This window comes from Artibeus jamaicensis, unplaced genomic scaffold (genome assembly GCF_021234435.1).
Source record: "Artibeus jamaicensis isolate MK-2021 breed Jamaican fruit bat unplaced genomic scaffold, CSHL_Jam_final contig_252, whole genome shotgun sequence".
Taxonomy (NCBI): domain Eukaryota; kingdom Metazoa; phylum Chordata; class Mammalia; order Chiroptera; family Phyllostomidae; genus Artibeus; species Artibeus jamaicensis.
The window spans coordinates 632,212-644,277 of NW_026521538.1; the positions used below are offsets into that span (position 1 = coordinate 632,212).

General features: G+C 36.5%; 1 protein-coding gene across 2 annotated transcripts in view; it reads left to right on the plus strand.

The window, feature by feature from the left end:
- CC2D2B (coiled-coil and C2 domain containing 2B) overlaps positions 1-12,066 on the plus strand; it is a 96,112-nt gene that overhangs the window by 18,709 nt on the left and 65,337 nt on the right. The window contains exons 11-14 of one of the 2 annotated variants that reach the window (XM_053662461.1): positions 1,868-1,965; positions 5,355-5,495; positions 10,211-10,343; positions 10,541-10,659. In XM_053662461.1, the coding sequence (XP_053518436.1) occupies positions 1,868-1,965; positions 5,355-5,495; positions 10,211-10,343; positions 10,541-10,659 (491 nt within the window). Of the gene's footprint in view, positions 1-1,867; positions 1,966-5,354; positions 5,496-10,210; positions 10,344-10,540; positions 10,660-12,066 lie in introns of those variants that run through there. The other variant, XM_053662463.1, reaches the window with a different exon arrangement.

Sequence of the window (12,066 nt, forward strand, 5' to 3'; positions counted from 1 at the left end):
TAACCACAATTTTTTGATCCATTCGTTTAGTGACAGGCACCTAGGTTGCTTCTAGCTCTTGGCTATTGTAAATTGTGCTGCTATGAACATTGGGGTGCATAGGTTCTTTTGGATTGGTGTTTTAGGATTCTTAGGATATAATCCCAGCAGTGAAATTGCTGGGTCAAAAGGCAGGTCCATTTTTAGTTTTCTGGGAAAATTTCATACTGTTTTTCATAATGGTTGTACCAGACTGCAATCCCACTAACAGTGAACTAGGGTCCCCTTTTAGATATTTCACACAGCAACTTTTTCACTGATATGTCCCCTAGAGCAAGGAATATAAAAGAAAGAATAAACAAATGGGATCTCATCAAACTGAAAAGCTTCTGCATGGCTAAAGAAAACAGTATTAAAATATAAAGACACCCGACTGCAGGGAAAACATATTTATTTGCCCATGATACCTCAGAAAAAGGTTTAATCTCCAAAATATACAAACAACTCACACGATTCCTCTCTAAGAAGACAAGCAACCCAATTTAAAAGTGGGCAAAGGACTTGAACAAACATTTCTCCAAGGAGAACATACAGAGGATCCAGAGACACATGAGAAGATGCTCAATATCGCTAGCTATCAGGAAGATGCAAATTAAAACCACAATGAGATACCACTTTACACTGCTCAGAATGGCTATCATAAACAAAGCAACAGACAACAAATGTTGGAGAGGTGTGGGGAAAAGGGGACCCTTGTTCTTATGTATCAAGTATTATATGTATGTATGTAAAACTTATGTTTGAAATGCATGGCTCTGTTTGTTGCCATTGTGGTCAAACCAAGTTCAGAGTAGTGGAAGACTCACTGTCACCCAGGGAATTCTTAAACTGGAATATGTCCCTTTACATAAGTATGAATCCCACTTACAGAATAAGGAGAAATGTTTCAGACAGTATGAGACAGTAGAAAGGATACTTAGCTAGGCAGATATCTGCTCTTTTCCCTTCTAGTTTTCTTTTAATTACAGAAGTTATACAGGAATGCATTCTCATTGGAAAAGACATTTCCAATGTGATAGGAATACAGACGTTTCAAAGGGTAAAAGTCCCACTTCTTTCCTCACCTCATGGTTCTGAGCACAACCTTTAAGTCTCTTTTTCATGTATCTCTGTATATGCATATGCCATAACAGTTTTTAACATCAATTGAATCTCCCCAAATGTATAATTTGGCAACTTGGTTTTTAAAAATTAATTCTGTATTTTTTCATATCACTATGTATAGATCTGTAAGTAATATAACTATATTTTAATATGTTTAATCACTCTCCATTCATGACATTTAGGTCATTTCCTTTTTTATGATTACAGATAATGAAGCAATGAGCATCCTTGTACCTACATATTTGCACACACATGTGAAAATTTCCATAGGCCAGATTTCTAGAAGTCAGATTTCTTGGTCAAGAGTAAGGGTGCATGGCCCTGACTGGTGTGGCTTGGTTGGGCATTGTTTTGCAAGGAGAAAGGTCATTGGTCCAACTCCCAGTCAGGGCACATGCCTGGGTTGCAGGTTTGGTCTTTGGTTGGTGTGTATGCAACAGGCAGCCATCGATGTTTTTCTGTCACGTCAATGTTTCTATCCCTGTCTCTCCCTCCCTTTCCCTCTAAAATCAATAAGCATGTCCTTGGGTGAGGATAAATAAATAAATAAATTTTAAATGTTTGCCAAAAAATATAAAAAATAAAGTTAAAAAGCAAGTGACAGAATATGATGGAAATATACCAAACATATTCAAAAGGTATACTTTTATGAATACATATTAAAACTGTTCATGGAGCGATTAGTTAAATCAGTGTACAAAAAAATCTCTTTTCTTTATTGTAGCTTAAAGCACTAACACATGCTACCAAATTAGCAAATGATAATTTGGAAATAAGCCAGCTGACTGGAAAATCTTTAAAAGATTACTATTGGCAGATAAGGTAGGTTTGGGGCCATTCATGTATTCATTGAGCATTATTTATTTATTTATTTAAAACACTAATTTTTTAAAAAGATTTTATTGATTTATTTATTTATCTCTGGAGGGGAAGGAGAGAGGGAGAGAAACATCAATGTATGGTTGCCTTTTGTGGGTCCCCTGCTGGGAACTGGCCTGCAGGGAACCGGCCTGCAACCCAGGCATGTGCTCTGACTGGGGATCGTACCACGATCCTCTGGTTCACAGGCCTGTGCTCAATCCACTGAGCTACACCAGCCAGGGTCATTGAGCATTTTTTAAGTAACTTCTTTAGATAGAGCACTGCACTTGCTATGGAAAATATAAAATAAGAAAAAGAAGAGATCCCTGCTCTTCTTTACATTTACAGAAATGCTTCCAGCCTTTCCTTTAAGACCCATTTTTTGTGTGTAAAAATATTTCACAGACATGTAACATAAAAATAGTTGTAGTTTTAATATCCATTGATTTAAAAAAAACATTGGTCTTAAATATGAGTTTACTAATCCTTTTCATTTCATTTGGATTATATTAATCTCAAGCATTTGTATATGTTTGAGAATTACTCTACACGCACATATGTAGATATTATTCATTCTAAAGACAGCACCCAAAGAACACATAGATTTAAGGATCCTTATTTAAAAAAATATGATCTACAAATTGGGAACCAATGGATTATGGACTAGTTGGGAAGAGAAGTTAGGAAAGTATGAAATAACTGGGAAAAATGATTCTAAGATGAAGCATAATTATGTGTCAAGGAATCTCCAATAGCAGGAAAGCTTGCTGGAAGGTACTTACTGAGTAGCAAGTTACACTGCTCAAAAAGATAAAACAGTTGTCAATATATATGAGAGGGAGTTGATAATTAAGGAATTTTCTTGAGATCTGGCTGGTGTGGCTCAGTGGATTGAGTGCTGGCCTATGAACCAAAAGGTTGCTGGTTTGATTTTGAGTAAGGGCATAGGCCTGGGTTTGGGGCCAGGTCCCCAGTTAAGGGCATGCAAGAGGCAACCAATTGATGTGTCTCTCACACATTGATGTTTTTCTCCCTCTTTTTCTGCCCCCTTCCCTCTCTCTAAAAATAAATAAAGAAAATCTTAAAAAAAATAAAGAATTTTCTTGGCTCCCTGCCCACTGACTGGACATAGTTCTACAAACTTTGTTAATTTAAATACTTGGTTTCCTTGAATAACCTAGTTAAATGCAAACAATATTACTTGAGAAGGTTGACATACACCTCACACAGGGCCTGGCATATAATGAGTGTTCAGTAAATATTAGTTGAGTTAATATGAATAGAAGATTACAAAACAATAAACTAGTGTTATTTATAAGGTAAACAAACTGGAAGCAAAGAACGGATATTGGCTTAATGAACACAACAAGTAAACTATAATACAGAGAAAAAGAAAAGTAGACTTTAGATAGGGTGCAAGATGATGGATAGGAGTCTACCATTCTGTGTGTGTGTGGCAGGGGAGAGAGGCTTTGAAGGGATTGTTGCCTATATTAAAGCAGATAAAAAGCAATGTAATATATTTATTTTGAGAAAAATTTTCAGAGTGGTGTTGACGTGCTGCAAAGTGTGCAAAGGGCAAGTTTGTGCACATCTGAAAAACAATGTTTCTATTAGAAAAGCTGTGCACATGTAATACAACTAAATTAAATGGCACTTACATATTCAGCCTTTAACAACTGTATATTAGATGCCTACATTTTCCTCTCCTCTCTTCCCTCACATCCAAGCATAACCATTCCCACTGATTCTGAGTTATTTCAGGTGTTTATCTCATAGCCTGACTACTCAGATAGTCTTCTAAACTTCTAAAATACCTCTCTTTAAACCATGATCCATATTGAAACCAGAGTGATTTTTGTAAATAATAAAGCCACACTAGTGGCTTTTTGGTACCTTTAAGGTAAAATTCAATAGCTTTAGCATGATCTACATAATCTGACCCTGGTGACTTCTTCAGCTGCATTTTAGGGGTCCTCTGCCTTGGAACTTTATTATCCAGTGCCCTAAATGGACTATGCTCTTTAATATCTATATATCTTTGTTTTAATGCCCCTTGTATCTAGAAGGTTCTTTCATTATCTTCTACCTAACACTTAGTCAACATCATATTTTACTTAATTTCATGTTACTTTCTCAAGGAGGCTCCTACTTCACCCATTATTTTAGATTAAATTCTCTTTTTATACTCTCATAGCACTTACATATTTCCCCTTTCATGGTACTCATAATATTTGTAATAATTTACTCTTGTCCCTGCTGGGATATTAGTTACCAGCACCTAAAGTATTTCCTGCCACATAATAGTTACCTGTTATGTATTTATTGATTTGAATTGAATGTCACATATTCTGTGAAGTCTCCCTACTGTTGTCTACTGTCCTCTTATTTATGCCCACGCTCTGACTTGTGTGTATTTCTATCATAACACCTATACCATTTTATTGTGTTAATTAATTTACATGTATATAAGCTTCTTTGACCCAGAGAGGATGTCTTTTTTCTTTGTATTCTCCCTTAATTGGCACAGTGCTTGGCATGTAGTAAGCATCCAGTATATATTTACTGAATGAATTAACAAGTGACAGTAGGCTTCTGTTTCTATCAGAATGGTAGACTAGATTCCCCGAATGGTCCTTCTGATGAAAACAACTAAAAATGTCTGACAAAATGCAAATATTATCTTTAGAAACATATTGCTGAAATGGCAAAAAGGTAAGGCATCTACAAAAGCCAAAAACATGACAAAAGGAAAAGTCCTAAAAATTAGAAGTAAAACCAGCTTTTAAAAGGAGTGTATTTGTTAAACACTAGTAACCTTGACTGTCATTCAAACAGCTTCATGGAGTGCCCAAGGCAGAAAATAAAGCCAAGTTCATCTTAATTGGAAAGTTTAATAGGAGATCCTGTGGAAGCAGGTGTTAGATTTCATGAAAGGGAGAATGTAAAGGGGGTGACAAAGAAAATGGGCATCTTTTAAAACAATGTTACTCCAGTGTCCAAATAATATGTCTAATCAGGAAAAGAATGTCTAAATTTGAAGCAATGGTTCTAATTGTTAATCTGAAACAAGTTTAATAAATATGTACAAAATATGCAGAAAATCTGGAAATACATGGATTTTAGTGGAGAACTTTTGCATAGTGAAAAATCTTTAAGCCATGAAGAAATAAATTACTAAATGGAATTTCAGTCTCTAAATAATCAAAAATGTTGGTCAAATGGAAAAAAAATCATGAGGTAGAGCAGGGAGTTCAGAAGAATTAGCATAATACATTCTTCCAGGCTATTTTAATGACATGAATAGTTCTAATCTACAAATACATTTTTATCTACCATTATTGTTGTAGTAATACAAAACAGCTCTATGAATTAGAAAGGGAAAAGGACTCCTCCCTACTACACAGTATATTACAGACTTGGAAACAGATAAAATCTCTTCGACAACAGCAAGGGTTTACAAGCACCCCAGTGAAGTTACAGTTTCAGAGGTGAGTGTGGTTCTTTTTGTCCTTATGACTTTCCTGAGGAACAGCACATGAATAACTGGGAAGTCACAGTAACTGGGAGAAAACAAAGAAGCTACATAACTATGTGATATAGTCAAAAAGACATACCTTGAATGTGTAAATAATTCTTACAACTTAAGACAACTCAGTTAAAAAGAGGTCAAACAATTCGAACAGACACTTCACTAAAGGTATGTGGATGGCAAATGAACACATGCAAAGATGCTCAACATCATTTCATATCAATTGAGAAATATGAATTAAAACCACAATGGAATATACTACACACCTATTAAAATGGTTTAAATACAAAACAAAACAAAAAAGAAATAAGAAGGACAATAACAAATGCTGACAAAGATGCTGAGCAGTAGGAACTCTCATTGATTGCTGGTGGGAATGTAGAATTATACAGGCTTTGAAAACAGTTGGGTACAGTATTATAAAGTTAAACATGGACTCAGCAGTCATACTCCTAGGTAAAACACGCAAGTCATCAAAACATGTCTAGTGGGAGATATAGTTAAAATTAAAAACTACACTTGTTACTACACTTCATCTTAGCTAAAAGGCTGAGAAGCAATATACTTGTTACTGACTGAAGCTGTTTGTGGACTCAGTGAAATAACTGGTTCCCTCCCTACAACCCCTTGATCCTGGGTCTTTTTTCCCAAAACTATAAAGGATCAGTGTAATTTCAGGCAATTAAGAAAGGTGTTTACTTTGTTGATTTTTTTTCCTGCTGCAATGGTTTTTAATGAAAATGCTTTGACGATTTCTAAAGTTCCACCATGGAATTTTATTTATCAAAGACTCCTAAACTCACATAAACTTCCTGTCTTGTCTCTGGTCCTTTAAATCAATCTGATCCACTCATGCTTTGTGAATCCTTGAGTAGAAAAGGAGAGCCACAGAAGCCATCATCTTCTTCACAGCAGTACCTGCGAACCAAAATTGCCTGCTCACCACCTACTCTTACTGTCACTACTCTAAACTCCAGTTCCACCTGAGGCCCTTTGAATTTGTTCTTCCTGACGTTTAACATCCAGCTTTCCCAGAGCTTTGGGTTTGCTTCTCCAGATTTTGGTAGGAGACTTTTGCAGTAACTCCCACAGTGTTGGTGACCAGGTTGGCCCCAGTAGAGTAGCCCTAACTACCCTAAATTGGGACATCTAGTTTGAGCAGTTAAAGTATCATTCTGATTAATCAGAAAAGCAGTATTTTTGAAGATGTTCCCAGGAACTCTATTTCCTGGCCAGGTTTACCCCTGATGACCTCACAACCATCACCGTCCTTGGACACCTGCTTGAATAAGCTTGTAGCGTGGCCTACAGGAAAGACAGTAATTACGACAGGAGGGCCTGGGACCTAGGCGCTAAACTCAGGTTATCTTTTCTTCATATATTTTGTTTTTGGTGCAATGAATTTGATGGGTCTTTGAGATATATCCCTCAGTAAAATAGTTGAATTGGCAGCTGGATAAATGGTTTTGTACTAGAAAGAAAAATACGAAAGTCTAGCATTTTAATTGGAGCCTTATATGTTCACGAAACTTCTTAGAGAGGGTAGAGAATGAGATGAGAATAGGACTTGAGGACTGAATGTTGAGAAAATACTTTGAATGGCCTGGTAGAAGAAACCAGAGGAAAGACAAGAGTATGGCCAGTTAGTGTTTTGCCACAGAGGCAAAGAAAAGGATGTATTTTAAGTAGGAGGGAGTGGTTAATAGTGTTTCATGCTTCAGAAATATCAGTTAAGTCCAGGATTAAAATTATGCATTGGATTTCCTCACACAGAGATTACTGATCTCTGAGCAAGTTTTATGAGGTGATAATGGTAAGAGGTTGAGGACATAGCCTTTCTCATTTAGGCAGTAAACTCTCCTTGTCAAATGTTAGTAACACTGAGTTAATCTTAGAGAAACTGGCTGGGCAAGTAGCTACAGACCTTGTGTTTTGGCTACCAAACCCAAACCACAGTACTGGTGAATAGCACAGAGAAACTAGATTCCTGTATGTTGTCTTCATCTGTGTTCTCTGTAAGGTGCCTACCCACCTGGAGCAGATCCAGATAACTGTCAAAGGGACTTATTAAAAGATAAAGAAAGTTCAAGCTATACAAGCAGGAAAATCCACAACATTTAGTTTAATCACATTCTCAGAGATCCTGAACAGTAGGGAGGAAGCTGGGACCCAAGATCACTGTCTCAATAATCTCCCTCAAAAGGGATTCTGGGTATTAAATCACCTCTACTCTTACTGTACATTATAATCACCTGGGGGAGCTTTAAAAACCACTATTATGATTTACTTTGGAAGGCAAAAAGTACATATTATTAGAAGTTTTAATGAGATAAGTTCACATATCATACAGTTCACCCATTTATTTTTTTAACTTTATTTTTATTGTTCACACTATTACAGTTGTCCCCATTTTCCACCTTTGCCCACCTCCAGCCAGCCCTCAGCCCCCGCTTCCCTCAGGCCATCACCCCACTGTTGCCTGTATCTGTGGGTCTTGCATGTATTTTCTTTGGCTAATCCCTTAACCTTCTTTCATCCAGTACCCCCTTCTGCCACTCTTCTGACAGCTGTCAGTCTGTTCCATGTATCCATGCCTCTGTTTCTATCTTGTTTGTCAGTTCATTTCATTCATTAGATTCCACATGTAAGTGAGATCATATGGTATTTGTCTTTCACTAACTCATTTATTTCACTTGGCATAATAATCTCCAGGTCCTTCCATGCTATTACAAAAGGTAAGATTTCCTTCTTTTTCATGGTCAAGTAGCATTCCATTGCGTAAATGTACCACAGCTCTTTTATCCACACATCTACTGAGGAGTACTTGGGCTGTTTCCAGATTTTGGCTCTTGTAAATAATGCTGCTATGAACATAGGGGTGCATATCTCCTTTCAAATTGGTGTTTTGGGGTTCTTAGGATATATGTATACTGTCCAAAAGGTATTCAGCCATGTAATATGACAAATAGAGACATTTATTAAAGAAGATACAGGAAACATTGTACAAAGAACAATGATGCCTCAGTCCCCTTCAATGTAGGCACCTTGGGTTCTCCTAGTCTCCATTAGCTGCCCTGTTGTGTTTTCCTGAATCTGATCAGTGGTCTGAAATATCTTCCCTTTCAAAGGTGATTTTAGTTTTGGGAAAAGCCAGAAGTCACAGGATGCCAAATCTGGACTGCAGGCGGGCTGAGTCACCTGGGTGATTTGATATTTTGCCAAAACACTCTGCATGAGATGTGATGCTGCATGAGCAGGCACATTGTCATGATGAAGCTGTCCCTCACCAGTTGCCCATAGCTGTGGCCTTCTGAATCATCTGAATAGTTTCTACAGAGGAATGTTCAAGCTTAATGCAAAATTTATTGCATATTTATTGCTCTACTCACTCAGTCATTTTGAATGCATCAGCCACATAGTATACATGCTGACTCAAAGGTGTCTATTGTCCCCACTGACTAATACAGTGAAGTCATCATCATTCATACACATGCAATCCAGCCTACTGTCCTTGGCTTGCCAGGTTTACACTGACGTTGCACAAACTGTTCTCTTATATTAATAATGGCTGGACTTTTTCCAGACAAACCTCATATTCCCAGAAGTAGAATCGCTGGGTCAAAAGGTAGTTCCATTTTTTTCATTTTTCGGGATATTTCATACTGTTTTTCACAGTGGCTGCACCAGTCTGTACTCCCACCAGCAAGTCAAATGCGTTCTCTTTTCTCCACATCCTCACCAGCACTTGTTTGTTGACTTATGATGATGCCATTCTGACAGGTATGAGGTGATATCTCATTATGATTTTAATATGCATCTCTCTGATGATTCGTGACATTGAGCATTTTTTATGTGCTTATTGGCATCTGTGCATTCTTTTTGGAGAAGTGTCTATTCAGGTCCTTTGCCCATTTTTTAATTGGATTGTTTGTCTTCCAGGTGTTGAGCTGCGTAAGTTCTTTAAACATGGAAATTAAATCCTTATCAGATATATCATTGGCAAATGTGCTCTCCCATACAGTGGGGTCCCTTTTCATTTTGTTGATGGTTTATTTAGCCATGCAAAAGCTTTTTAATTTGATGTAGTCCCATTTGTTTATTTTCCTTTGTTTCTCTTGCTTAGGGAGATATATTGGCAAAAATATTGCTACGTGAGATGTCTAAAATATTACTGCCTGTGTTTTCTTCTAGTACTTTTATGGTTTTGCAACTTTCATTTAAGTATTTTATCCATTTTGAGTTAATCTTTGGTTATGGCATAAGTTGGTGGTATAGTTTCATTATTTTCCATATACCTGTCCAATTTTCCCAACACCATTTATTGAGGAGAATGTCTTTACTCCATTGAATGCATTGCCTCCTTTGTCAAATACGAATTGACCATAAAGGTGTGGGTTTATCTCTGGGCTCTCTGTTCTGTTCCACTGATCTATATGCCTATTCATATGCCAGTACCAGGCTGTTTTGATTATAGTGAACTTATAGTATAGTTTGATGTCAGGTATTGAGGTTCTTTTTTTCTCAAGATTGTTCAGGCTATTTGGGGTCTTTCAGCCATTTAAAATGTACAGTTCAATGTTTTTTAGTGCATTCACAGAGTTGTGCAATCACAATTACAATTCTCCAGTACTTTCATTGTTACTGCTTTAAATAATTCTATTTATTATTAATTAGGATAAAAATAAATAAGTGTGGTGAACAAAACCAAGGAAAACTGTCAGAAATATCTGAGACTGAGAAGAAAACTGAAGGAAAAGCATATAAGAAAACTGAAGAAAAAGCATATAATAATGGGGAAAAACAGGAGGTATTTATATTGAAAAATAACATTCAACTCAACTAGTTATAATATTTCATTGTCAGGTAGAATAGGAAAACTTGGTATTTGTAGCAGTTACCCAACAAAATGACAAATATAAGAAATAAAAGTTTAATTTTAAGAATAATTGTCCTAAGCAATGAACTTACATTGTAAATTATATATTTATTTTTTGGGTTTCCTAGAATCTCTTATATTTAGCTTCAGAACTTGAAGAAACAGATATTGAAAGAATAAAGCCAATTACTTTGGTGCCACAACTTTCTTTTGCTGCAGAATTAACAAACGTGTCCAAGTGTTCACAGTAAGCGTTTTTATAGGATTATTTCTTTCTTGTATATTGTCTGTTAATCGTCTAGTTGTTTTTTTTTAATATTTTATTTATTTATTTTTAGAGAGAGGGGAAGGGAAGGAGAAAGAGTGGGAGAGAAACATCGATGTGTGGTTGCCTCCCATGTGTCCCCAACGGGGGACCTGGCCTGCAATCCAGGCATGTGCCCTGACTGGGAATCAAATCAGCGACTCTTTGCTTCACAGGAATCATCTATTTTTTAATAATAATGTTAAATTCCTTGAGTGAGTACCATATGCCAGGCACTTTGCTACTCTTTTTTATACATTTGCACATTTAATTGCTACTACAGCTCTATGGTATTATCTTCATCTTAAAGATGGGGGAACTTATGCTTATGGAAGGTTAAATTGCCAGGGTCACATCTCTAATCCATCAGTGAGGTGGGAGATAAACAAGTTTGCTTTGATGATTGTTTTTTGTTTTTCCCATGGTAGTAATTTTTGTTCACATATGGATAGGTGGGATATAAAGCCACTGTAAAAAAAATAAGATTATATGGTAGCCCTTGGTCATTAAGGGACCCCTTGCTTTCATAAAATGTATTCTGTATCAGCAGGCCCCTCTGGGCAGTTTTCTACTTTGCCATAAACTTCTTTCCTTCATACTTGTGACTTCTTTCTTGAGGTGTTTCTCCCACTCCTGGGACACTTCTTGCAAAAACAGGTATCACACAGACCGCCATTTCCATCTGTAGGCCTAAGGATCTCCTCTCTTTTAAAGAGGATATGGCAACTTAGAGCACTGAACTATGTCCAACTTTCAACATTTCTGTCCCAGGGGACATTTTGTAACAATTCACTTTTGAGTATTGTGAATGTGTGTCATTTAGCACAATGTTGCAACATAATGGGTGCCCAACAAATATTCATATATATTAAATGAATGAATGGATAGTTGCATTTTAAAATGAACATAAAGAGTAGCAGACACAAAGGCACAATGATCACAACTAGCTTCCTTACCAGAGACGCACAATAGTGAAGCAGTGCTTTATCTGTTCTGCACCTGCTTCTCAGAAGGGCCTGAGATCATTTATTATGTAAGACACACATGCAAAAGGACCATTTAAATGAGGACAAGAGAATAGGAGCAATAGAATGGAAGTTGGAAGTAAAGAGGAGAAAGAGAAGGAGGAAGGGAAGTATTTGTGCTGGGAAACCTAAGCTAAAACTTAGTGGAAGTTACAGCAAAAGGAAATATGATGATTTATATCTTTTCAAAGTTATTGCTATTATGTGGCATTGCTTTCATTATCCATTTAAAATGTCCAGTTGAATAAGAATTGAAACTAGAATAATATACTGATGTCAAGGATAGAAATGAAAGGAGTATAGGAATAAAGGAATATAGGAATAA